The following is a 27,006-nucleotide window of genomic DNA, read 5'->3' as shown; positions in this document are numbered from 1 at the left end:
TGGACCTCAGCTTTCAGAATTGACAAAGGCCAGGTGCAATTATCTGAAACCTTTGTTCCCTTCCGTAGGCTTCTTTCCAGCGCTCCAACAGTCACGACAAAGTCAGGAAAATAGTAGCCGAGGAGGGTCGCACTGCAAGGAACTTGATTGCTTGGAGTGTCCCTTTGGAGAACAAGGAGGAGGAAGGTACGTGCTTGACGTTGTGTCAAATCAGCATTTTTCAAACTTGGACTTTAAACTCCCAGAATTCCCTAGTCAGCCATGACTGATGAGGGAATTCTGGGAGATTGACGTCCATCCTTCTTAAAGCTGCCAAGTTTGAAAAAACGCTGGTAAATTATCTCAGTGGTCTTTGCTGTTATTGTTTTGGTTTGGTGCAAGGTAACCCTGAAATCTAAGCTGTGATTAATGGCTTCTGGGTAATGTATGTCAGGCCATCGTGGCCTGTTCAACAACTCACTGTTAAAGGAAGACAACACACAACCCCTGTGAACCCTGGTAATAGCCTGGGAGAGAGAAGGGCACTAATCTCCACTCCTGAGTCCTTAAAAAAGAAATCTTTCTTTTAACAGAAGTTCGTCTTTTTGCAGGAAAACCCAAGTGGCAGGTGGGGGCAAAATCGAAGCGGATAAACCAAGGAACACACAAAATTAGCAAGCAGGTAGGTGCTGTTTTATTCTGTTTAATGTTCGAGCGTCTGAAACCAAGCCAAATTCTGGAAAACTGCAATCGGTCAAATAAATCCAGTCACATTTTACTTCTTTTAATCAAACCTCTAAAGCAGGTGTGTCAAACTTGATTTCATTGAGGGTTGCATCAGGGTTGCGTTTGACCTCGGGGGTGGGGCAGGCTCGGCATGGCCAGGGTCGACGTGGCCGGCTCGACATCACCCGCGTCGGGGGCGGCTGTGGTGGCTTGAGCGCTGTGCCAGCAAAAACGAGCTCCTGAACTCCATTTTCAGCTGCGACAGCCTCCTGCAACCCTCTGCCAGCGAAAGTGGAGTTTGGGAGGGGCACATGCAGCCCCTCCCCCCAGCTCCATTTTCGCTGGCAGGGGCACCTCGGGCCGGTCCTTCACTGTTTCCAGCCCTCCTGACACCCCCCCCCCCCGGTCAGATCCAGTCCCCGGGCCTTGAGTTTGACACCCCTGTCCTAATGTAGGCCATTACATTGCCCATGCAGCAGCTAACAGGGATGGGAAGGGTAGATTTTAAATGATCAGCCAAAGCGAAAGGGGAAAAAAAACCTTTCAAAAGTTCATCCACATGTGCTGAGTGTAGTTTTACACTCTCTGGGGGAGCCAGTGATACTAGCATTTGGAATTATCCTGGGAATGAAAAGAGCCCACCGTAACACAAACGCCCAACTGTTCAGTGTCAATAATTGGACTGCATTAGATGCAAAACGAAAGCGCCCCACAGTGAAATGATCACTAAATTCCCCCTAATGGAAACTGAACACCCATCCTCTGGAGGCCAGCCGGCCTTGTAACAGCAGGCCTGGCCAGCTGACAGGAGATTAATTTCCATATGTTAAGGGAGGCAGCTCTTAAATAATCTTAAATAAGTTCTTAAATAATCCATTTGGAAGCCGTTTGACAAAGCAAACCTCTCTGCACTTAAGCCAAAAATAAGCCCTGGTGTGCTTAAAACATAGGGCTGGGATCGTCCATTGTGATGGTTTGATGGTGAACTATTAATTAATTCAGGGTTTGTCCAACCTTGGCAGGTTTAAGCCTTCTGGACTTCAACTCCCAGAATCCCTCAGCTAAAGTGCACAAGTTGCCAAGATTCGACACCCCTGAATTAAGCCAAGGAAGCTGGTTGTCAGGGTTCATACCTTGTCCTAAACCATGGGATTAGGGTTACGTTTCTGCTAGCAGTGATAACAAAACTCTCCATTTTGCACGAAACGCCACGATACGTGATTCGTTTGATGGACATCTGTGTTTCTCGAACGTGTCCCCTTTAAATCGTGTGGACTTCAACTCTCCCGCCTGGGGAATTTGGAGAGAGAAAATCCATGCATCTTAAAGCAGCCAACTTCGAAAAATACCAATCTGTTCCAAGCCCGTGCCCCTATTCCGGGAAGCCAAACCCACAGGTTTTAAAGGATGCCGTGTTTGAGAAACACTAATCTAGGGGGGGACCCTTCTCGAATCGTGGTGAATAGCTTGGTCTCGTGGGCAAACCTAAACGATTGAGATTTACTTTAAAAAAAAGACGGTGGAAAACTCGGTTTAGCGCACGGGTGTGTTTTTCGAATCTCCTTTGCAGAGCACGGCGTCCGATTGCAAAATCACGCCAGCCTCCGGGGAGAAGACCTTCTATAAAAGCCCCACCAAGACAAGGCAGCCACGGAAAGTGGACCTCCGGGCGCGATACTGGGCGTTCCTTTTCGACAACCTAAGGCGCGCCGTGGATGAAATCTACGTCACTTGCGAATCCGATCAGAGCGTGGTAGAATGCAAAGTAAGGCTCTCCGGGTTGGTCTGTGGGGGCGGGGGGGTGGATGGATACTTGGGCATCATGGATGGTCTTTGGATGCCAGGAGAGATGGATGTTTGATCTTTGGATGTTCTCAGGACTCCGTTTTGCTTTTTGAAATGCTTCCTGAAAGCTTTCCAAGATTTTTACAGTGATGCAGTGGTGTCACTTCCTCCTGCGCCTCCCTTCACTTCTGCGGCGTGAACTCGGTTAAAAGTAAAAAACTTAAAGGAAAGAAAAACGGTAATTTAGCTGCTCTGTAACTCATTGAACAAGGACGCGGGGGCTCAGTGGCTAAGACGTTGAACTTGTCGATCAGAAAGTTGACAGTTAGGCGATTCGAATCCCTAGCACTGCGTAACGGAGTGAGCTCCCGTGACTGGCCCCAGCTTCTGCCAACCTAGCAGTTCGAAAGCATGTAAAAATGCAAGTAGAAAAATGGGAGCCACCTTTGGTGGGAAGGAAACAGCGTTCTGTGCGCCTTTGTCGTTGAGTCATGCCGGCCACATGACCACAGAGGCATCTTCAGACAGCGCTGGCTCTTCGGCTTTGAAACAGAGATGAACACTGCCCCCTAGAGTCGGGAACGAATAGAACCTTTACCTTTTAACTCATCGAACAGATTTATATGGTCCTTGTTTAGCGACCACAATAGGGACTGGCAACTGGGTCACTAAGCAAAGGAAAAAGCACAGTTGTGCTTACGATCTTACTTCAGCTTTGCTTTACAGACTCACAAAGGTGAGGACGTGAGGATTGTTTGAAAAGTTACCTTTTCATCATCATCACTATGAAGAGTCGTCGTAGGAGTCCGTCACTAAACGGGGACTGTCTGTACAATCCTTTAAGAAGCCACTGTAAGGCGCAACAGGCTGTATCTTAACAGAACCCACACACCCAGGGGTGTTAGGTGTGTCTTACCCCCCACAGTATTTGTTTCCAGAGAGTAAGTCATCTGTGTACCAAGTTTGGTTAAAATTGCTCAAGGCGTTCCAGAGTTACGCTGGAACACACGGGCACACACAGCCGTTTCGATAGGTAGGTAGATAGATAGATAGATGGATGGATGGATGGATGGATGGATGGATGGATGGATGGATAGATTATATAGATAGATTACCTACACAGGACTCATCATGTTTAAAACATGCAGAATAACAATAACATCAACCAAGTGCTGTTAAAAGTAGTAACCTGAAAAGGCCATTGTTGGAAACACTGGGCAAAATAATGTAATCATCTGCTTAAAAAAATAATTAATTCTCCCCTGAAGAGATTTACCTATTTAGGTCGCGAAACATCTGCAAGGCAACAGCCCAGGTGAGAGATACAGAGATAAACTTCACACCCTGAGCTACGAATCTTCTCTCCGCTTGGTTCTAAAATCTCCACCCATGGTTTCCCCCTTCCTCCTCCTCCTCCTGAGATGAATGGAGACTCCTGGATTTACCAAGCCACAGCTTTCCTCATTCAGTATCCCATTGTCTCTGTAGGGGGCGCTGTTGAGATTCTGCTGGGACCCACACCTCGGCCAGGCTCCCTCCTCGCTCTCTTTAATCCCCCCACGTTGTCCCCTTGTCTGCAGAGATAGCTATCGTTCTTCTCGGTGGTGAGCGAGGGAGTTTGATTGATGGCCGGGTATAAACAGCGTCTGGGTGGGTCTAGGCACAAGTTGGCTCTCTCCATCTGACTTTTGATGGGAAACAGACATTGCCGCCAGTAGCCGGGCTGCCTTTGGCCCCCAACTCAACTGGAAGCTGAGTTTCCCGGCTTCTGGGCAACAATAGGTTGATTCTTTCAGGTGGCGTCATAGTCAGCGAAACATTGCAAGGGGTTAAAGGAAGCCGGGGAAAGCCAGGAGGGCGGGGGTCCTCGACTTAACGACCAAAAGGAAGAGCCAACGTTTCTGTTTGCTAAGTGGGAAACTTGTTAAGTGAGTTTTGCCCCCTTTTATGACCTTTCTTGCCACGGTTGCTAAGTGAATCACTGCAGTTGTTACTTTAATGACAAGTTTGTTAAGTGAATCATTGCGGTTTTTAAGTTAGTCACACGGTCGTTAAGTGAATCCGGCTTCCCCATTGACTTGGCTTGTCAGATGGTCACAAAAGGGGATCACGTGACAACCCCCTCCCCCCCGGAACATTGCAACCGTCATAAATGTGAGTCAGTTGCTCAGCATCCCAATGTAAATCACGCAACCCAGGGGATGCTACAACAGTTATAAGCGTGGAAAACGGTCATAAGTTACTTTTTTCACTGCCGCTGTAACCTTAGATGGTCACTGAACGAACCGTTGTAAGTCGAGGACTACCTGTAGTCAAAACTTAGAAACTGATGGTAGTTTCCCTCTTTTAACAGTTCCTTCTCACAGTTTTGGAAGCAAACTTTTGTGCGTAAAACAGGATTTTTGTTAGCTCAGGAATATGTAGTTTTTCTCCTGCCACAAAAGGCTGCCAAGTCGGCAGCAAGATTAGTTTACAAATCAAAATCCTAAGTGAATTTGGAAAACAAACAGCGCCTTGTGGCTCCCAAGCCGGCTGTTGGTTTAATACAATTTAATTCACATTAAGGGGAAAAAAAAAACCAACCACGATTTTCTCACTCAAGAAATTTCCCCAATGATTTTTTGTTTTTTTACAAAAAGAAAAAAAAAGGGCAGAGTCTGATTGCCTTGCTGGGTAATTGGATTACGATTTTCTAAATATTTACGGCTGAAAGAATTAGTCCGTTATATGGACGGCAACTTTGCCGATCCAAGACCTCGTCCAAAAATTCCAGGGATTTCACTCATGTTCCGCTGGGAAGGGAAAGGCTACGCGGCCAAGACTTCTTCAAAACATAAGCATGAAAACACAAACCCTTGTTTCTGAAAAGAGTTGGCAGGGCAGAGCGGTAGGATTATCTGACCGTTGCTTTGTTTACGAAATTTAGGTTTTTTTAAAAAAAAAAACGTGTGGAATTTCCTACTGCACAAAGATGCGTCTTGGAAAGATTAAATCGTACCAGGATGCATGGCTTGGTGGGAATCTATAACATCTTTAGCTCCGCCGAACCCACGGCGCAATCATACCGATTTAATGTTAACCCTTGTTTTCAATAAAAATAATCCACAGATTTTAAAAACGGTCAATAAGTCAAGCCGTGTCTGGTGGGAAAATAGAGTTAGATGCATGTGTTGATTTTTACAACTATAGTGTGGGTTTTAAATCATTTTCTGTGCCTGCACTGCCATGTTTTCTGAAGTCAAATGTTGACTTCTCGTCTTAGTGTTAAGCAAAAGGAGGAAAAAAAAACAAGAAAAAACGTATGACCATTTTTCACACTTACTCTCTCTCTCTCCTATGATATGAGAGGGGGGGTGGATGGATGGATGGATGGAGAGAGAGAGAGAAAAAAATGGGAGAGAGAAAAAATGAGAGATGGATGGATGCATGGATGGATGGATAGAGAGAGAGAGAAAATGAGAGAAAGAGAAAATGAGAGGGATGGATGGATATGAGAGGAGGAGAGAGAGAGATAGATATGAGAGAGAGAGAAAATGAGAGAGATGGATGGATGCATGGAGAGAGAGAGATGGATGGATAGAGAGAGAAGATGAGAGAAAGAAAGTGAGAGATGGATGGATGAATATGAGAGGAGAAGAGAGAGAGAGATGGATATGAGAGAGAGGGAGAGGGAGAAAATGAGAGAGAGCGAAAAAGAGATGGATTGATGCATGGATAGAGAGAGAGAGAAAGAGATGGATAAAGAGAGAAGACGAGAGAAAGAGAAAGTGAGAGATGGATGGATGAATGAATATGAGAGGAGGAGAGGGAGGGAGGGAGATGGGTAGATACGGGAAAGAGAAAACGAGAGAAAGAGAAAATGAGAGAGAGATGGATGGATGGGTGTGTGTGTGAGAGAGAGAAACCATCCCCAAGTGGTCCAGCGTTTCTACCCCTTCAGCATCCCAGGTGACACCTGCCGCGTCTCTGGATAAAAAGGAGACCCGTATCGACAGTCGGGACGCAAGAGCCCCACGCACAGGGATTGTGTGTCGTCCCCACACAAGGGATGGCGCCAACCCTCCGGCAGGGCGCGCCGGTCACGAGCCTGAATTACAAACCAATCGAATCCGTCACAGCCAATTGACAAAGTAATTGGTAATTTTAGCTGGACATCCATCCGCCGTTATCGGGATGCTGGCCACGAGGGTCTTTCAGAGGCACTTTTGTTTCCACAAAATACCCCTTGTCACTTCAGGGAGGAAGACGAGCCTCCCTGCGTCGGGGGGGTGGGGGGAGCAGCTCCAGCCCCTCGTCTGAGTTTTCTCACGTCGGACTCAAGTTACGGCTGCCCTGCCCTGATGCGTCTGGATAAGCCTTTTTCTGAAAGACGTCCCTTTCGGCCATTAACTGTAATTTGGGTCTGCACCGTCAGTCCTGGAAGGATAATTGGGTCTTGTTTGGATGGGCTCAGCGCTAGGAAGCTGCACATTGTTAGGCCGGGACGTTCAAAACCTTTTGCCCTTCCTGGCTCAGTTGCATTTCTTAGTTGCACACTTGAGGCCGCGAGCCGTTTCTTTTGGGGCGCCTTGACTCAAAGAGGAGCAGGGGTGTCCAAACTGGGGAATTTTAAGACTTGTGGACTTCAACTCCCAGAATTCCCCAGCTGAAGTCCACAAGTCTTAAAAGTTCCCAAGTTTGGACACCCCTGACCCAGAGCCCCTCTGTGTGAGGGGGATGGGCAGTTAAAAGTTTTGATGTTACAAATAATAAACAAACAAAAATACACACACACACACATATACACCAGCTGGATGCCTGTGCTTTGCAATGGAACTCTTGTGATGGAGCAATGCGGGAGAAATCTGGAGAGTTATTTTATTTTGTTGCTGGGTAAAATAACAGGCCAAGCTCCTCTTTTGATCAGGTTTCTCCTCCTTTCTAGGAAGTGCTGATGATGTTAGACAATTATGTGCGGGATTTCAAGGCCCTGATCGACTGGATTCAGCTGCAGGAGAAGTTGGAGAAGGCCGATGCTCAAAGCAGGTGAATGGGAAAGATCTTTCTTTCTTTCTTTCTTTCTTTCTTTCTTTCTTTCTTTCTTTCTTTCTTTCTTTCTTTCTTTCCCGCCTTCCTTCCTTCCACTCCTGGGCTCCTTTCTCTCCCTTTCCTTCTCCTTCCTTCCTTCTTTCTTCTCCTTCCTCCCTACCTTCCTTCCCTCGATCCACTCCCAGCCTCTTTCTCTCCCTTTCCTTCCTTCCTTTCTCCCTTCCTTCCACTTCCTACCTCCTTTCTCTCCCTGCCTCCCTCCCTGTTTTTCATTTCCCTTTCCTTCTCCTTCTTTCTTTCCTTCCTTCCTTCTTTCCACTCCTGGCCTACTTTCTCTCCCTTTCTTTCTCCTTCCTTCCTTCCTTCCTTCCTTGAAAAGGGCAAGGCAGCATTGTACTAATGGTGGATCCTTCAGGGCTTCCCTGTGCATTGCAACACCTAGGAGCGATGTGCTATTAATGGCAGGGGAAAGGAAGGCGACTGAGTATTCTGCATCCTTTTTTCAGGCCAACCTCGCTGGCGTGGGAGGTCAAGAAGATGTCTCCAGGGCGCCATGTTATTCCCAGCCCATCGACCGACAGAATCAGCGTGACATCCAACGCCCGCCGAAGCCTCAATTTCGGGTACGCAAATGAAACAGCTTTTACTCTCTCTCAAGGGCAAAATGGGTGGGCTGCAACCGGCCGAACAGAAGCGAGGAAATAGTCATTTTGTTCACTGCTTCCCAGCTGCTCTCTCATCACCTGCGAGGGTGGGAAAAAGCCAGGGGAGCTTTCACAGCCAAAGAGGGATCAATTGGGGGTTTCACGGGCACCTTGTTGGGGTGCCCAACCTTGGCAACTTTAAAACCCATGGACTTCAACTCCCAGGATTCCCAGGCCAGCGGGACAAGGCCAGGCACCAGACGTTACACCAGGCAGAACGGGGTAGAATAGGGATGGTTCACCTTTTTGTCCTCGCATGCCGAAATCACGCATGTGCGCACAACGGCACCTGCCCACACCCACAATGCGATGTGCAGCTCCCCTGTGCATGTGCACATGACCCACCGCACTACCTCCGTGCACGCGTGCGACAACCCCCCCCCCCCGTGCCCCATTTTGGGCCTAGCAGGCCTCCCTGAAGCCTCCTGAAACCAAAAGCAGGGTGTGGGGGGCTAATGCCGCACCCCCTGCGCCCCCAAACCCCATGCATGTACGTGCAACCCCGCGTTCCCCCCCACAGGTCTCCGCATGCGCGGCAGAGACCCCAAAACCAGCTGGCTGGCGGGAGGCGCAGGGGCATGCCCGCACAGAGCATTCCACATGCCATAGGTTTGCCCTCCCGGGGGTAGAACATGGCAGGTGGTTTTAATGGCCGGAGATGATGAGTTTTCCTTCTCTTTAGAGGGCCTCCTGCGACCGTCACCTCCAACCGCCTGGCTCCTTCTGGGGTCAGCTGGGCAGACAAAGTCAAGGCCAGCCACCCAGGAGCGGCTCCCCATTCGGAGGAGGAGGCAGCCCAGCCCCAGCGGCCCCCTGCAGCGCAGAAGCCCTCCCGCAGAACGGGCAAGTATTTTGCCCCCTGTTCCAATTTAGGGACCGTTCAAAGTTACAACGGCACCTGGGGAAAAAGGGACCGAGGACCATTTTTCACACTTAACGACCGTCGCGGCGTCCCCACGATCAAAATTCAGACCACCTGGCCGCTGACCGGTGCTGATTCTGTTCTAAACCTTTTGCAGACGTTAGCGACGTCTCCGCCTCCGTGTCGGAAATCCTCTCCGCTCGGTTCAGAGGACTCATCCTTGGGGAATGCGCTGGGCGTCCTTCCCCATCCAGCAACTCACCAGGGGGGTTGGGGGGGGGAGAAGGGCCCCTTCCCACTTCTTCTTTCTCCATGCCTTCCCTGCCTTCCTCTTTTCTTTTCTTTTCTTTTTTAAGTCGGGAGTATCTGGCATCTTTCCAACCTAATCGCCTTCCAGCGATGGAGCCCTTGGTCGAGGGGGGGGGGAGATGGGGGGGGCGGGTCTTGGGAAGGTTGGGTGCCGTTTCTGGGATCTTTTTGAAGTGTTTAATTCTGGTTTTGAGGCAGCCAGCAGGGTAAATGGCAGAGTGGAAGGATCTGAAGCTTTGGGGGTGGGGTGTTTGACATGACAGCGGCTAGTAAATTGCTAAGCACATCAAGAGTTGCCTAAATCCAGGTCAGTTTAGCTCATTATGATGAAAGTTAGAGAGCTCTTTTTTATTTTGATTTCTTTCCTTCCTTCCTTCCTTCCTTCCTTCCTTCCTTCCTTCCTTCCTTCCTTCCTTCCTTCCTTCCTTCCTTCATCCTTCCATCCCTCGTCCCCTCCCTCTCCTCCCCTCCCTCTCCTTCTTTCCTTCCCTCCATCTCTCTCCCTTTCCTTCCTTTCCTCCTTCCTTCCATCCCTCCCCTCCCTCTCTCCCCTTCCTTCCTTCCTTTCCTCCCTCCCTCCATCCCTACCATCTTCCATCTCTCCCCTTCCTTCCATCCCTCTTCCCCTCCCTCTCCTTTCCTTCCTTCCATCTCTCTCCCTTTCCTTCCTTTCCTCCTTCCTCCTTCCTTCCTTCCCTCCCTCCCTCCCCTTCCTTCCGTCCCTCTTCCTCCTTCCCTCCATCCCCTCCCTCTCCCCCCTTCCTTTCCTCCCTCCCTCCCTCCCTGATACATGCACACTGAATGCCTGTTTCAGCAAGAAGGGAAGGATCCCTCAGTCCATCCGCAGGAGACAGACAGCCTTTTAAATAGATGCTTCAGTTGAAGGAACACCCCCCCCCCCCATCCCCACCTCCAGCTCAACAGGTCTCCTGTGACTTGGTCCTGCCATGTGACTAATCAGGTTCCCGGTCAGTCCTTCCAGATGGAGCCCCCTGAAAGGCAGCACTTCTAAATGGCTTTTAGGCTGGGGGTGGGGGTGGGGGGCAGCCCAACAGATGGTTCATCCCTCCCATGTAATAGAAGAACTACTCCAAATTTCCCCTACCTGTTCTCCAGAACCTGCTGGATATCACCCCTACTCTTGGCCCAAAATGTGTTTTGGGGGTCTCCTTGCAACCGTTTTCAAGAGGAAAGTAATTTTAGTGCCTACTGACAACATATTTATTTTCACCCCCTTCGTCTAACGGACAGCGGAGGCAAAAGATTATTGCTGAGCATTTTCTTCACCCAAAAATCTGTTTCCGCTGCTAAGTTTTCCTCCTGGTTTTCTTGGTTGGCTTTCCCATGCAGAGAGGAGAGATGCCGAAGGCTGGGAGACCGTCCAGCGAGGAAGGCCCGTTCGATCCAAAACTTCTGCTTTGGCTCCCAAAACCACTTCGCCTGCGGAATTGTCGCACTTTAAAGACGACAGTGACAAAGAAAACGTCATTCTCCCTCCACCGGTCCACAGGCAAAAGGCTTCGTTGACCGAGGACAGCATGTCGAAAAAAGGAGATCTCATCCTGAAAGATCCTTGCCATCCGTCTGAACATCCGCTCGCCGAGAGGACTCAGGTGAGCATCATGCAGTCTGCAGGGGGTTTATTTTTTTTTTACAATAACTGGATTGCCTGTGAGAATAAGCGGAGGAAGAAAAGTGAGATTTGGAGGGAGAGAGAAGAAAAAATAAAAGGATTGAATTGCCTTGAGCAATTTAAACAATACTGTCAGGGTTCCAAGCAACATACCCACAGCAAACAAAACTCCCAGGCAGGTAGATTCCTCAAACAATACCGTATTTTTCGGAGTATAAGACTCCAAAAAAGAGGGTGAAAATTTGGGTGCGTCTTATACGCTGAATATAGCATTTTTGGCCTCCCGAAATCCCACACGTCCCATTTTTTGCACCTATCCCACATCAGTTCACAGGCCGGGTGTTGGAGGAGCTCAAGGTCTCCGAGAAGATAACCGGACCTTTGCTACCCGTTTCCGAAGTGCCGCTTGTTCTCATAGACGTCGAAGGCAACTCCGAGAGTCCACAGGTGGACGGCCACGTCTTCTCCGTCGCTCCCCCAAGCGATGGAGCAGGGAATGTCAAGAGCGGAAGCGAAATGGACCCCGCAGATATTTCAAACGTAAGCAACTTCGTCTATACCAAGGATGGCCAATCTATGGCACACATGCTTGAAGCGGCACATGGAGCCATGTTGCCTGGCATGCGCGGTGTCACCCGTTCCTCTTCCAGGTTTTTCCAGCATGAGCATGCGTGCCGGCCAGCTGATCGTGAGCACGCATGCACCGCAGTAACTGGAAGACTTGCTGGCCAGTGCGCATGCACTCAGCTCTTCTTCCTGGTGTTGGCCCAGATGAGTGCGCACACAAAGTGCTCCCTTTTCGGCACTCGTATGTCACATGACCCTGGGGATGCTGCAATGGTCATAAGAATGCAAGAGCATTTAGACTTATATACCCCTTCAGGGTGCTTTATAGTGCTTTCTGAGCAATTTACACAGTCAGCATATTTGCTCCCAACAATCGGGAGTGAGCGAGCAAGCAAGCAATAGCACTTAGATTTATATACCGCTTCACAGTGCTTTTACATCCCTCTCTAAGCAGTTTACAGAGTCAGCCTCTTGCCCCCCAACCATCTGGGTTCTCATTTTACCGACCTCGGAGGGATGGAAGGCTGAAATCAACCTTGAGCCAGTCAGGATCAAACTACTGGCAGGGGGCAGAATCAGCCTGTAATACCGTATTCTAACCACTGGGAAGGAAGGAAGGAGAAAAGGAATAGCAATAGCATTTATATACCACTTCCCAGTACTTCACAGCCCTCTCTAAGCAGTTTACAGAGTCAGCCTCTTGCCCCCAACAATCTGGGTCCTCCTTTTACCGACCTCGGAGGGATGGAAGGCTGAGCCAACCTTGAGCCAGTCAGGATCAAACTGCAGGCAGCCGGCAGTCAGCAGAATTAGCTGCAGTACTGCATTCTAACCACTGCGCCACCGTGGCTCTTAAAACATAAGCGTAACGACCGTTTGCAAGTCACTTTTCTCGTTGTCGTCGTAACTTTCGACGGTCGCTAAACAAACCATTGTAAGTCGAGAACCACCTCTCTCTTCTCACTGAGCCACCCAACCCGTAAACTTTAGGCAATTCCCCCGTGATCCTTACCTGAGTAGTATTGTTCCGATTTCCCAGCCTGGTTTTCTGACCTCCCGTTCCCCTTTTTTGCAGTCCATGGCCGAGGTGCTCGCTAAAAAAGAGGAGTTAGCGGACCGCCTGGAGAAAGCCAACGAGGAGGCCATCGCAAGCGCCATCGCCGAAGAGGAGCAGCTGACGCGAGAGATCGAAGCCGAGGAGAACACCGACATCAACCTAGAAACGGACAACGACGGCGACTTCTCTGTAAGTTTGCAGTTCGTTGGGGGGGGCGGAGGGGGGGAACGACTGACATTGATGGAACGGCTCTTTTTCCAGATCCCGTTCGGCCTCGAAAAGACAACGCCGTTCTTTGATATACTATTTGACATTGAAGAATAGCTGGGCCCTCACTCTGTAATAGGGGGGCCAGGAAAAATATACAAGAGTATTTCTGAATCACGAGGTTTCCTTTTCTGAACCGTGTAGAAATTAACTCCTTGTCTCCCAAAGTCTGTTTCTCAGTCCTCCGGGTCGTGCTTGTTCCAAAGGTGCTTATTTTTCAGGAGACGACTGGACTTTCCTTTTTCTTTTCTTTTTTTCTTTTTTTTTTGAAGACCTTTTTCTTTTGAAGAGCAGAAGAAGCTTCTTGCAAGAGAAGCGAAACGTCTTCAAAAGAAAAAAACCAGAAAGTCCAATTGCCTCCTGAAAAATAAGCACCTTTGGGACAAGCATGACCCGGAATGGCCGAGAATCTCTACAGACTTGTAGCTGTACAATTTGAGATGGACACCTTTCGAATGGGGTGAGAGTAGGAATGGATTTCCAGAGGAAAAAATTGCAGACTACAGCAACCATTTACAGTACTCAGGTGACCCTGAGGAGTCAGATAAACCTCCAAGTGGCCTCAACGGCTCTCCAAAAGGATGCAAATGACCAGCTGTCTGCAAGGAGTATCAATCCTTCCATTCCCCACCATCCAGTCAGAGCTGAAGAAGCTTCTTGGATGAGAAGGGAAACTCTTCAAAAGAAAAAGCAAAGTTTTTCGCTCATTTCTGCCCTCCCCAGCCCACAGGAGCACTCTGAAAGCCTCCTAAAGGCTATGCACAGCCATTTTTGCAAAGGGGGCGGGGTTTCAGGAGGCCAAAAATGCTGCATTCAATGTATAAGACGCACCCAGATTTTCACCCTCTTTTTGAGGGAAAAAGGTGTGTCTTATACTCCAAAAAATACGGTAGGTTAAAATCCTCACTAACAGGTACTCCTCAACTTGCAAACATTCATTTAACCACAGTCTGAAGTTACCATAATTTCAGAAAAAAGGGATTTGCAACTGCACTTACACTTAAAACCCTCCTACCACACCTGTGGTCAAGTGATTGCAATTCAGGCATTTGGCAAATTAGTTTGCATTCACGACAGTTGCTTCATCTTGCAGACACGTGATCCCAATTTGCCACCTTTTTTTGCCAATCCCCCCCCCCCAAAAAAAAATCACCTCTTGGAGAAACTGGGTTCCCTTAGCAATTGTGTCATTCGCTTCTCACCCAGGTGACTAGCCTAATCGCAGCTGTTAAAATTCATAAAATGTATCTGACTTGCCTTATGACCCAACAACTTAGTGCAGAAATCCCAGGCTCCACTGTGGTCATAAGCTGAGGACTCTGTCATAGCTGCTCTTCTGATTTGCAGAAAGTGGAAAGGAACAAGGGGAAGGGGAGTTCCACTTTCTACCCTGTCACTGACATTCTCTTTGGCATTCTGAATTTTCAGGCCAGCCTGGGCAGTGGCAGCATATCCTTCTGCGGCATTTCCATGGACTGGAATGATGTCCTGGCAGATTATGAAGGTAGAAATTCTTTTCTCAAAGCGAGTTCTGTTTAAAACAGCCAACATTCACAGTTAATTTGAGAGCCCTCTTCTCTTCACCACCATCACGCAATTATGGCCAGTTATCCTGGATAACTGGATCATCTTCACCTTCAAAAAACCCACAATTCTCTGGGGGTTTATTCGCAGCTCGTGAATCGTGGCGCCAAAATAATTCCTGGGGAGACATTGTGGAAGAAGAGCCAGCTCGCCCACCGGGCCACGGAATCCACATGCACGAGAAACTCTCTTCTCCGTCTCGCAAGAGGTCTTTACTTTTTAAACTTTTTGATTCCATTATTCGGAGGGGAGTGAATGAGAGTCTGTATGAGTAATAAATACTGATAATTCAAAGGTAGGGAATTTGGGTGCATTCAGAATTTCGCACTAGGGGGGAGAAGAAAGTGATGGATAAAGTACAAAATAGGGTGTATGGAGAGCAGAAAAGCCAATAATTGTTTTTGGGAGTTGATGGTAAGACGAATTGATGCAAACATTTAATAATACAATATGATGTTGGCTATGTAATAGTATACATGTGATTGCATGGTATGAAAATGAAAAATAAAAAACTTTATATATATAAAAAAACAATTTCGCACTAGGAAATTCCAAGCCTGGATTTAGCAATAGCAATAGCACTTAGACTTATATACCCCTTTCAGACCGCTCTAAGCAGTTTACAGAGTCAACCTCTTGCCCCCAACCATCTGGGTCCTCATTTTACCCACCTCAAAAGGATGGAAGGCGGAGTAACCTTGAGCCTGGTGAGATTCGAACTGCCAAATTGCAGTCAGCAGAAGTAGCCTGCAGTATTGCACTCTAACACTGCGCCACCGTGGCTCATTTAGATTAGAAAGCCCTCCAAAAACATATCCCAGAAGAAGACAGAGGGAGATCACTTCTGTATCATCAGAGGTGTGTTGTGTCAAGAATTGGCAGCCCCTGACCATCCTTGACTAAGGCTGAAGCTGATCAGGGTTTGTCCTGGTTAGTACTAGGCTGGGAAATCATAAGGAAATCCTTAATTATGGCTTAGACTGAGAAGGTGAAGTAGAATCCCAGCATAAGGAAGTGGAAAGCCACTTTGATATCACTGCCAAGAAAACCGCATTAATGTCTAAAGTTCTTAGGAGTTGAACTTGACTTGAAGAAGATTCTTTAGATATTGTATGACCTTCAAATATTTTGGACTCCCTATTGATTGTGCTGCTGAAACCTGAAATCCAAACTGTCTGAAGAGAAGCCTAGTCTACTTGAGTAACAGAAGATTTTCCATGACCTATGCCTGAACGGTCTTAGCAGTTCTTGTTGTTGTTGTTGTTGTTGTTGTTATGTGGTTAATCTTTGGTGAGATTCACAGCCTTTGAGGCTGGTTGGTAGCTCAACAGCTGGAGTCCTAACCAAGGACCTAGGAACTGTTAAGGTAACGTTGGAGGATATAAGATGTTCCAAGTAGGGTGGTTTTTTGTAGAATCAGAATGTTCAAGTCTGATAAATTTAGAATTTCCAAATAGCGAGGGAGCCCTTTAGGTATTGCTCCAAGGGCTCCAATTACAATGGGGACAACACACGATTTCTTTTTCCACAGTCACTCAACTTTATTATTCATGATGATGATTATATTATTATTATTATTATTATTATTATTATTATTATTATTATTATTATTATTATTATTATTATTATTATCATCATCATCATCATCATCATCATCATCATCATCACAATCATACAAGTGCATTACATTGTTCACCGTAAATGAAGATTGAACTTGGGAATCTTCTAATTGAGACGTCAGTTGCATCCTCGGTGAAGCCCTCTAAGCTGTAACTTTTTAAACCTTTTGTGCTTTTTAGGCAGCGTTCTGTAGTTCTCGGCTGCTTCCACATTATTCCTTTGGTGCTCAGTTTCCCGTGTCTTTTCCTTCCCAAGGACAATTGCAGAATCGAAGAAGAAGCACGAAGAGAAGCAGATGAAGGCTCAGCAGCTGAGAGAGAAGCTCCGCGAAGAGAAAACGCTAAAGCTCCAGAAGTTAATGGAAAGGGTAACTTTGCCGTGGCTCTTTTTAAGGCCCTGAGCTTGAAACCCCAAAAGTTGTGTTCCCAAAACCGTGTTGTATCATGACCAATAAGACCACCCTCAATATTAGGGGCAAGTTGCCAATGAAAGGTACCATAGTGGTTGGGGGCTTCTTTGACTCTTCATTCTGCCCCGCAGGAGAAAGATGTGAAAAAATGGAAGGAAGAATTGTTGGACCAGAGGCGAAGGATGATGGAGGAAAAATTGCTCCACGCCGAGTTTAAGCGTGAAGTGCAGTTGCAAGCGATTGTCAAAAAAGCCCAAGAAGAGGAAGCTAAGGTAAGATCGCTCGGATCAGATGAACTTTTGCTCCCAGGCTTCTCTTTTGCTGGGTTTGGCATCTTAGCTGCTTTTTTGTTTCGTTTTAAATGTGCTGCCCTTGTGTCCATTCGATACAACTGGAAGGCAGAGCCATCCTATCCATTCTGTGATGCGGAGAGTTGATTCGTAGGCAAGGTCTTGTGCTACGAGGAGGGATGGTTTTCGCTTCCACAGGGGAGGGGGAATTTCAAGGGTCTGTGCGTGTGTGTACACACCGGGTGCTATTTTTGAAAAGTCATGTTTTTAATGCTTTGGGAGCCCTTAAGAGGACACACTTGGATAAGTCCATTAGCCTGCTGGCTGCTCCTGCCCATCCCTCGGAGCTGCTGTCATTTCTTTCACCTGCAGGCCCTGGTTTCCTTAATCCCGAGTGACCCCGGCAATCAGATTAACAACCCGGCCTGTCATAATTCCCACTTTAGCAGATGTGCTAAAGCATTGCATCGGTTCAGCTGGGCGCGAGAGATCCCCGGCCCTTTGCACCCCGAGATCGCGCAGCTAATTGGGTCAGAGCTGCTAGTGGGGAAGGAGGGGAGGGTGGGATGGGGGCAAAGGAAAAGAAGGCTGGGACTTTCACAGCTGTTCCTCTTTTCCTGCCCACCTCCCACCGCCATCCGCTCAGTGAGCTGCAAGGAAATCCGCCCTGCAAATGTGTCCCACGCGGCAAACAAAGCGGAAAGTTGGACTCTGTCTGGGGATGTTTGACACGGCTGTAAATGGTGGGAGAGAAAGTACGAAAACCATAAAGAGTCCAAAGAGGCCGCTTAGCCTCCAAATCCAGCGTTCAGCTCAGGACAGAAATATCCAGCGTCTTTCTCTTGCCCTGTGCATTTTGGTTTAGGCACTCGATGCCAAAACGTTTCGCCATCACTGGCTTAGGGAATCAGTGCGCGTTGGGATGGTGTTTCTCCATCCCAAGCCAGCAAATTCGTTCTCAGGAAGCGAGGCTCCTCAGAAATCCAGTTAGGGGACATTTTGCCCAAAAAGGAAGCGCATTGCACGAATCGCTTTGATGTGGTGGAGGACCTGAGCACTCTTCTCTGCTTGGGGATCCCTCAGAGGTCCAGATCCAGAGATCTAACAGACCCTTCACTCATCCCCATCTAAATTTTCTCTGCTAGTTGGGCAGTAAAATGTCTGCAAGAAAACAGCCAAGCTCAGAGAGCCTCAAGAACCCCACAGATGATCTCGGATTCCCTTAAGGGCAGGGATGGCAGCATGAAGGCGGCTGGACTTCAGCTCCCAGAATTCTCCAGCCGGCCATGCTTAAGTTCACCAAATGACTTCAGTTCCCATAGCCGATTGACGTACAACTGTCTAAAGTGTCATTATTTTGCTCCAGTCCAATTTATCAGCGTTCCCAATTCCCTCTTTGGCAGGTGAACGAAATTGCCTTCATAAACACGTTGGAAGCCCAGAATAAGCGCCACGATGTCTTGTCCAAACTGAAGGAATACGAACAGAGACTGAATGAATTGCAGGAAGAGCGCCAACGAAGGCAGGAAGAGAAGCAAGCTCGCGATGAAGCTGTCCAGGTACCCCTTCACAAAGCCTAGAAGGAGATGCAGGAGAGAGGAGAACAAGGCAGAGAGGAGCTTTCCATGGTTTATTGCTTTGCCTTACTAGCGTCCTACTTTGGAACACTATTGTGGTAGCCTGTCTTCCCCTCCCTTCTCTTCCTTTTCCATCTCTCTTCCTCTTCCTTCTCTTCCTTTTTCTTCTCTTCCTCGTCCTCTTACTCTAAAATGCTACTGAGCTCTGAATCAGCTAGTTAATCTGCATGGAACTAAGTCAACATGATGATATTATCCATCTGTCTGTCTGTCGATCTGCCTACCTACTATGTAAAGGTAAAGGTTCCCTTTGCACATATGTGCTAGACGTTCCCGACTCTAGGGGGCAGTGCTCATCTCCGTTTCAAAGCCGAAGAGCCTGCGCTGTCCGAAGACGTCTCCGTGGTCATGTGCCCGGCATGACTAAACACCAAAGGCGCATGGAACATTGTTACCTTCCCACCAAAGGTGTCCCTAATTTTCTACTTGCATTTTTTATGTGCTTTCGAACTGCTACATTGGCAGAAGCTGGGACAAGTAACGGGAGCTCACTCCATTACGTGGCGCTAGGGATTCGACCCGCCGAACTGCCAATGTTTCTGATCGACAAGCTCAGCGTCTTAGCCACTGAGCCACTGCGTCCCTTACCTACTATCTATCTTATCTATAATTTATCTGTCCATCTATCCATGCATTGTCTAGCTATCTCTATCCTTCCATTTTCTAGCTGTCTCAATCCAACCATCAATCATCCTTCCATCCATCCATCAATGATCTATCTTTCCATCCACCCATTAATGATCTATTCTTCCATCCATCCATCCAGCCCAAAACTTCTGTCCTTTCTCTATCATTGTGCAAACCATTTAGGGTTTCCATATTTAACAACTGAACTGTTTGCTCTCTAGGAACGGAAGAGAGCTTTGGAGGCGGAGCGTCAGGCCCGGGTGGAAGAGCTGCTAATGAAGAGGAAAGAGCAAGAAGCTCGGATTGAGCAGCAGAGGCAGGAGAAGGAAAAAGCCCGGGAAGATGCAGCTCGGGAACGGGCCAGGTAGCCTTTGTGAAACCGCTTCCAGTTTTTATTTAATTCCAACCCAAGAGTTTCGGTTGGTGTTTTTCAACCTCGCCAACTTTAAGATGCGTGGACTTCGATTCCCGGAGGCTGGGAGATTCTGGGAGTCGAAGTCCACCCAACTTAAACTTGCTGTGATTGAGAAATATTTGCAAATGGAATGTGCAAATGCTAAATTCATTTATTGGGGTCTAACCAGTGGTGGATTCAATTTTTTTACTACCGGTTCTGTGGGCGTGGCTTGGTGGGCATGGCAGGGGAAGGTTACTGTAAAATCCCCATTTCCTTCCAATCAGATGGGACTCGGGAGGCAGGGAATAGATGGGGGCGGGGCCAGCCAGAGGTGGTATTTACTGGTTCTCCGAACTACTCAAAGTTTCCGCTACCGATTCTCCAGAACTGGTCAGAACCTGCTGAATACCACCTCTGGGCCTAACCCTAGAAAATAGAGACACCCATAAAGGCATTGGAATATGTTGGATCTACTGTATGAATGGAGAGAAGGAGGCACACACAAGAAGAGTTTCTGGATTTTGCTACTCTTGAAAAGGTGTTGATCCAATGGAAAGCCTTCATTTTTTCTATATCTCTGCTCTTTGCGTAGAGACCGGGAAGAGAGATTAGCTGCTCTGACCGCAGCCCAGCAAGAAGCCATGGAGGAGCTCCAGAAAAAGATCCAGTTGAAGGTATGGACTAGAGAGACATCTCCATAAAGTCACAGAGCACTGGTTCTCAACCTGTGGCCTGTGGGCCCCTGGGAGGGGGATCACAATGTTACAAGGGGTCTGCGAAGGCTGGAAGCAAAGTTACAATTTAAATCTTGAGTTAAGTCTTGGGGATGCGTGGCTGTGGTTTGTTTGCAACCCCAAAAGGTATTTAAAAAGGGGGTGAAGTTAAGGTTGAGGACCCCTGGCCTAGAGATCGCCGTCAGGCCTGCTGTTAACCTTTCAGTCAGTCGGGTGACGCGTCCCCTTCTCTTTCGATCACACACAGCACGATGAGAGCATCCGGAGGCACATGGAGCAGATCGAGCAGAGGAAAGAAAAAGCCGCTGAGTTAAGCAGCGGAAGACACGCCAACACGGACTACGCGCCCAAACTCACCCCCTACGAGCGAAAGAAGCAGTGTTCCCTCTGCAATGTTGTGGTAGGACTCTCCCTCTTACTAGCCTCTTGAGACCAAAGTGTGCTTCGGCCATCGAGGCCGCCTTAGCTGCGCCCGGATAGCAATAGCCCTTAGACTTATATGCCGCTTCACAGTGCTTCTACAGCCCTCTCTAAGCGGTTTACAGAGCCAGGATATTTGCTCCCAACAATCTGTGAAGGACAATGGAGAACCATCTCCTCTTTGCCCAGTTGGGTCCATCTTCTCCCCTATGGACTAGCCACGACATGTCGAGTTGGCTTTCTCAAGTTTTGGCACAAATGAACTGAGCAAATGTCACACCCTTTCCAGATTTCCTCGGAGGTGTATCTCTTTAGCCACATTAAGGGGAAAAAACATCAACAAGCCGTGAGAGAAAACAGCAGCATCCAAGGCCGAGAACTCTCCGATGAAGAAGTGGTAAGCCTTCTCTCTATATTTTCCCTCCATTCTATTATCCAACAAGGAAATGGTTGTTATGTTGCCACAGCCTTGATTCAATTGGACTCAGGAGGAGTTTCCTAACAGGGAGGACAATTAACCAGTGGAACAGCTTGCCTCCAGAAGTTGTGAATGCTCCAACACTGAAAGTTTTTAAAAAGAGATTAGACAACCATTTGTCTGAAATGGTCTAGGACTTCCTGCTTGAGCAAGGGGTTGGACTAGAAGACCTCCAAGGTCCCTTCCAACTCACTTATTCTGTATTTTGTAAGGAAAGCCACAATTGCTGGAAGATCTGAAGGATTTGTAATCCAGAATAGTGTAACAGGCAGCAGATTAAAGCAGTGTTTCTCAGCCTGGATAACTTTTAAGATACGTGGACTTCAACTCCCAGAATTGGCTAAGGAATTCTGGGAGTTTCACACATCTTAAAGGTGCCCAGGTTGAGAAAATCTTGGTCTTAACACAGCATATCAATGAATTTGAGGATTCAGAGATAGGTTGTTGACTGTACTGCTAAATAACCAGCCAGAAGAGTGGAAGCATTTGAGGAAGACGTGTTCACTACATTGTCCTACTCAGAGGCAAGAAGATGGAGAGATACCAGTTGCAGGCAGTGGTGGGATTGTGCCAGTTTAAGAATCGATTCGGTGATCGCATGATTTGCGTGCGCAAATCTTCTTTTCCAGGTTTCTTCGGAGGAGTAACACAGCTGATTTGCGCAGCAATCTTCTCTGCTGGGCGAATCAGCTGAGATAAAGGTAGGAAAATAGCGCAGGCGGGCAGGTGGGCCCAGCTGATCGTCGGGGCGAACCGATTTGCCCCCAGCTGATCGTCGGAACCCGGTGGTTGGGTTAACACATAGTGGCAAGATATGCTGCTGTGTCTTTAGAGTTGGCTTGGTGGATTCTACCGACATCCTCTGGTGGTTCAGGTACCCATGGTTGCTTTGGTCAATGGGTCTTTTGATACGACCCATGAAAACTTGAGTGTTCCTGAGGAAGTCCTGAAAGAAACTCTCTGTCGTGGACCGACTCTGTTTAAGATCGTGCATTCCTGCAGGACAGAGTGAACAGAAGAAGCCTTTCTTTAATCTTTAATTCCCCCGAGAGCGTGGTGCCTTTTCTGAATGCGCCCCCTTTTCCTTGGGATCTGGAAGTACCCTGTTGTTTGTTGAGTTAATTTGTTTTCATCGGTTAACGGTCAGCAAAGTATTATGATAAATTCTAATATAATTTGGTCTTTCTTACTACGTACAGCTCTGGGTAAAATTTACATCCCTCTAGAACGGCAACACTTACGATTTGCGTGCTTAAAGAGTAAAGTTTGAAAATACAGGAATAAATAATGTGGTTGAACCAGCTTAGTTTTACTTCTCTCTCTTCCCCATTTTATTTTTAATCAATGGAGGCACCTCTAGGTGAACGACTGTTCCTACTTAAAGTTATTGCTTTTCACCTCTGATGCCTTCATATGAAATGACCCTTCTTCTCTGATGTATAAGGTTTTTATTTATACTACCTCTGACCTAATGAAATTTCACCTTTAGCCTCCTGCACTTGACACGTCGGATAACATACACTTGATCTTTGACACATTTTTGTTTTAAGCCTAGAATGGGTAAGAGCTGCCTGCCACACAACCGAAATAACTCCACCGGAGAGGTCAATTCCAGACAAGGTTTCCATACTGAATCACAAAACCTGTCTTGATCGTTAGGAAATTCTATTGACAAAGATCACAGCATAGAATCCAAATCGTTGTTTATTATTATTCTGTTGTTGTTGTTGTTATTATATATACTTTATTCATTAAACATGAAACTCGGTCAACTAAACATTCAAAAATGCGTCACAAATACCATTGACTGGTCCTGATGGTTGATACGGGTTGCTGCCAGCATTCTAGGTGTCAACCATGGATCTTCTTAAAATATGCGATGTTTTTTGCAGTTCCACTGGTGTTTATTGCAGGAAGCTGCAATTTCTTGATGTGTTTTGCAAAATTCCTAGACATGGTACAAAGTGCCCCGATGACAATGGGTATCACTGTTACCTGTTTCATCCATAATCGCGTAGTTTCGATGGCCAGTTCAAAATATTTTGTGATTTTTTTTCCAGTTTTTTTTTTTTTTGCTTTGACTCTGGCATCTCCTGATACAGCGATATCAATAAACTGTACAATCATCATCATCATTCTTCATTGCATAGTCAGCCAGATGTCCAGACTGGGTTTGGCATTTTTGTCTACCTCTCAAGTCCTTACCAAGCACCTGGGATAGGCAGATACGAATATTTCATGATGTTATATCCAGATCTGTTATCCCAGCTCCTTCGTAAGGACTTTACATAGCACTTCACATAGCCCTCTCTAAGCAGTTTACAGAGTCGGCTTATTTGCCCCCAACAATCTGGGTCCTCATTTTACGGACCTTGTAAGGATGGAAGATTGAGTCAACCTTCAGCCAGACAGGATCGAACTCCTGGCTGTTGGCAAAGTTAGCCTGCAATGTTGCATTCTAACCACTAGGCAGGCAAGAAAGAAAGAAGGAAGGAAGGAAGGAAGGAAGGAAGGAAGGAAGGAAGGAAGGAAGGGAAGGAAAGATAGCAACAGCACTTAAACTTATATACCGCTTCACCGTGCTTTTGTAAACAGAAATGTATTCCGACATCTACTTGTCTTAATACTCTGTGGCTTTTGAATGGTAGGTTTCTCATTTTGAGGGTGCAGGAACAGAAGCAAGAGTGGGGTGCAATCTTTTCAGGGTTCCTCTTGCTCTCCCCTTTCTTCTAGGAACACCTGTCCTTAAAGAAATACATCGTGGACATTGTGGTAGAAAACACGGTTCCCTCCGAGCCTGGGAAAGACGGGGAAGAGAGGCAGAGGACAAAAAAGAAAGCCAAGAAATTGAAGGCACGGATGAACTCAAGGTATCGGTTTTGGAAACAACCCCAACCCCACCCCACCCCCTTACCTACATATATACCCGAGGTGGTATTCAGCCGGTTCTCTCCGGTTCCAACGAGCTGGTAGCGGTGGCTGCGGGAAGCTCCGCAGCCACCGCTACCACCCCCCTGACGTAATGTGCGAGCGCTGCGCATGCGGAGAAGGTGGTGCTCCTCATGTGCAGATAGGGGGCTTGTGAGCGCATGCTCACATTTGCGAACCGGTAGGGAAGGTAAGTGAATCCCACCACTGGTGTATACACACACACACACACACACACACACACACGCACGCACACACACACACAGAGTGTCTTCCAATTGCAACAGTTCATTTAGTTCAAAGCACTGAAAAAAACGTAGGACAGTTTTTCGCACTTACCGATGACCATTGCAGCATCCCCCGTAGCCACACGATCAAGAAGAGTCAGACGCTTGGCCACTGTCTCAAATTTATGACAGTCGCAGTGTTCCTTCGGGGTGATGTGGTCCCCTTTTGCGACCTCCTGAGCGGCAAAGTCAGTGGGGAGGCTGGGCTCACTGAGCAACTGTGTGAATGCAGGGATTCACTTAACAACCTCGGCAAGAAAGGTCGTAAAATGGGGCAAAACTCACTTTACAAATGTTTCATTTAGCAACAGAAATTTTGGGGCTCAACTGTGGTCGTAAGACTACCTGTATACATATATACGTAATGTTATTTATAATTTAAACCTTTTCATGCAAAAGAAGATATCATTGATAGGTAGGTAGGTTGGATGGATGGATGGATGGATGGATAGATAGATTTTGTTTCCCATTTGTTTTTTTTCATGAAAAGGCTTACATTTATTTCATTCCTTTGCATGAAACGTCTTAAATTTATTTATTCGTGCCCTTCAGAAAAGCTGCTGTGAAAGACTGGGAAAAATGCAAAACCCTTTTGAAGTTATTTGCTCTAGGAACATCTTGAAAACAGCACTGATGAGTCTAATTTATGGCCACTTTCTCTGATTGAGGAAGAAAACGGCGTATTGATTCAGCCCCTGCCTTTCACCTGTTAAGAGCTTTCTTCCTAATTGGACGCCAGAGCCCTGCCAAAAACTCTGCCCTCTCCCAGCGCACAATAGCAGGTTTAAGTACGTCTAAACCAGGCCTATTTTTCTTCCCGGCTATTGATTTTTAAAATGAAGCATCAAAGAAAATCAATAGTAATCAACAAATAGAATCTCGGCGGCCGGAGTGTCAAATCCCCGGGCTGGGTTTAATCAATTTTGTTGCCTGCCACGGCGAAGAAAGTTAGAAATATCTTAAAAGGAAAAGTGAGTTGTCAGACCTGCCATTTGTCAACAGGCTAAAAAAAAAAAAGTGACAGTCGGGGGATTGCCGTACTTTCACGGTTTGGAGGTTTCGAGGCAGATGGTCCGTGCTTCTGCCTAGACCCATGATGGCAAACCTACAACACGCATGACCGAAGTGGCATGCCCGGTGTAGCCCGTTCCTCTTTTGGGGTTCTGGCACGCGTACGTGCGTGACGATCAGCTGGCCTTTGTGCCTCTGGCAGTGCCGGAAACTGGGAGAGCCGGTCTTCCGTTTTCCGGAGTGAGCATGTGTGCCTGCCAGCTGATTGCCGCGCACGCATGCATACCAGTAATCGGAAGACTAGTTGGCTGGTGCGCATTGATGCGCCAGAAACCCGAAGTTCATTTTCTGGTGCGTGCGTGCCCCTTAGGCTCCTTCTGGCTCCATTTCCAAGTTGTGGCCCAGAGGAGCACACATTCTCTTTTCAGCACCCAGGGCCAAAAAGGTTCGCCATCACTGGATTTCTAGATTCTTTCCACTTACCGTATTTTTCGGAGTATAAGATGCAGCACGGTTTTGAAGAGGCAATTTTTTAAAAAAAGTTTTTGTACTCTGCAGACCTCGCAAAAATGCCCCCCCGTTTCCCCCCCCCCCCAAAAGGGCATGAATAGCCTTTAGGAGGCTTGTAGAGTACTCCGGGGGAGGGGGGCAAAAACGAGCAAAAAACAGCGCTTTTTTTTTTCCGAAAAAAAGGGCATGAATAGCCTTTAGGAGCCTTGCAGAGTGCTCCTGGGGGCTGGGGGGGAGGGCAAAATGAGCAAAAAAAGGCCTGTTTTCTGCTCAATTCTGCCCTCCCCAGCCCCCAGGAGCACTCTGCAAGGCTCCTAAAGACTATGCATGGCCATTTTGGTGAAGGGGCGGGGTTTCAGGTGGCAAAAAATGCTGTATTCAGTATATAAGACGCACCCAGATTTTCAACCTCTTTTTTGAGGGGAAAAAGGTGCATCATATACTCGGTAAAATACGGTACTCGAAATCCCAACTTAGCAATAAAATTCTGGCATGGTGAAACTGAGTCCTGTTGAATCATCTTTTGCTTTTTTTGGGGGGGGGGTAATTTTTAGTTGAAGTTTATTATACAGCTCTCAACAATTCATTTAGTGACCGTTCAGAGTTACGACAGCACTGAAAACAGTGGACCATTTTTCACACCGTTATTGCATCCCCATGGTCACCACGCAAAAAATTTGGAGGCTCGTATTTATGACAGTCGCAGTTTCCCGAGGTCACGTGATCCCTGTTTCCCGACCTTCTGCCGAGCCAAGTCAATGAGGAAAGCAGATTCACTTAACAATTGTGTTACTAACGTAACAACTGCATTGATTCAATTAACAACTGTGGCAAGAAAGCTCGTAAAACGGGGCCAAAGTCACTTAACAAAAAGTCTTTCTTAGCAACGTAAATTTGGGGCTCAATTGTGGTCATAAATCGAGGATTAACTGTAATATAAAATACAAATAGAAACAAAAGATAAAAAGAAGGAGAAGCAGTGAATGCGAAGTAAAAAGGAAAGGAAAAAAAAGGGACTTGCAACTCTTACCAGTGTAGTCAAATATAAAATACAGTTTACAACCTCAACTTTTTACTTTGCACGTTTAATAAGTGCTAGCTGTTTTGATAACAAACCTGATCTAATCATCAACACCCAATTCAATTTTGTTACTATC

General features: G+C 47.2%; 1 protein-coding gene across 3 annotated transcripts in view; it reads left to right on the top strand.

The window, feature by feature from the left end:
• The window catches only part of SCAPER (S-phase cyclin A associated protein in the ER), an 86,460-nt gene that overhangs the window by 7,000 nt on the left and 52,454 nt on the right, over positions 1 to 27,006 (top strand). For 2 of the 3 annotated variants that reach the window (XM_081964975.1, XM_081964977.1), the window contains 19 exons: positions 69 to 186; positions 591 to 661; positions 2,276 to 2,470; positions 7,415 to 7,515; positions 8,025 to 8,141; positions 8,905 to 9,069; positions 10,748 to 11,006; positions 11,354 to 11,566; positions 12,669 to 12,839; positions 14,346 to 14,421; positions 14,592 to 14,709; positions 16,377 to 16,488; positions 16,662 to 16,802; positions 18,224 to 18,379; positions 19,306 to 19,448; positions 20,074 to 20,155; positions 20,463 to 20,615; positions 20,925 to 21,032; positions 23,847 to 23,983. In XM_081964975.1, coding sequence (XP_081821101.1) covers positions 69 to 186; positions 591 to 661; positions 2,276 to 2,470; positions 7,415 to 7,515; positions 8,025 to 8,141; positions 8,905 to 9,069; positions 10,748 to 11,006; positions 11,354 to 11,566; positions 12,669 to 12,839; positions 14,346 to 14,421; positions 14,592 to 14,709; positions 16,377 to 16,488; positions 16,662 to 16,802; positions 18,224 to 18,379; positions 19,306 to 19,448; positions 20,074 to 20,155; positions 20,463 to 20,615; positions 20,925 to 21,032; positions 23,847 to 23,983 — 2,636 coding nt within the window. Of the gene's footprint in view, positions 1 to 68; positions 187 to 590; positions 662 to 2,275; positions 2,471 to 7,414; positions 7,516 to 8,024; positions 8,142 to 8,904; positions 9,070 to 10,743; positions 11,007 to 11,353; positions 11,567 to 12,668; positions 12,840 to 14,345; positions 14,422 to 14,591; positions 14,710 to 16,376; positions 16,489 to 16,661; positions 16,803 to 18,223; positions 18,380 to 19,305; positions 19,449 to 20,073; positions 20,156 to 20,462; positions 20,616 to 20,924; positions 21,033 to 23,846; positions 23,984 to 27,006 lie in introns of all 3 variants that reach the window. The other variant, XM_081964976.1, reaches the window with a different exon arrangement.

Source organism: Natrix helvetica (assembly GCF_964273705.1).
Source record: "Natrix helvetica genome assembly, chromosome: 12".
NCBI lineage: Eukaryota > Metazoa > Chordata > Lepidosauria > Squamata > Natricidae > Natrix > Natrix helvetica.
This window is presented reverse-complemented; position numbering and strand designations above follow the sequence as displayed.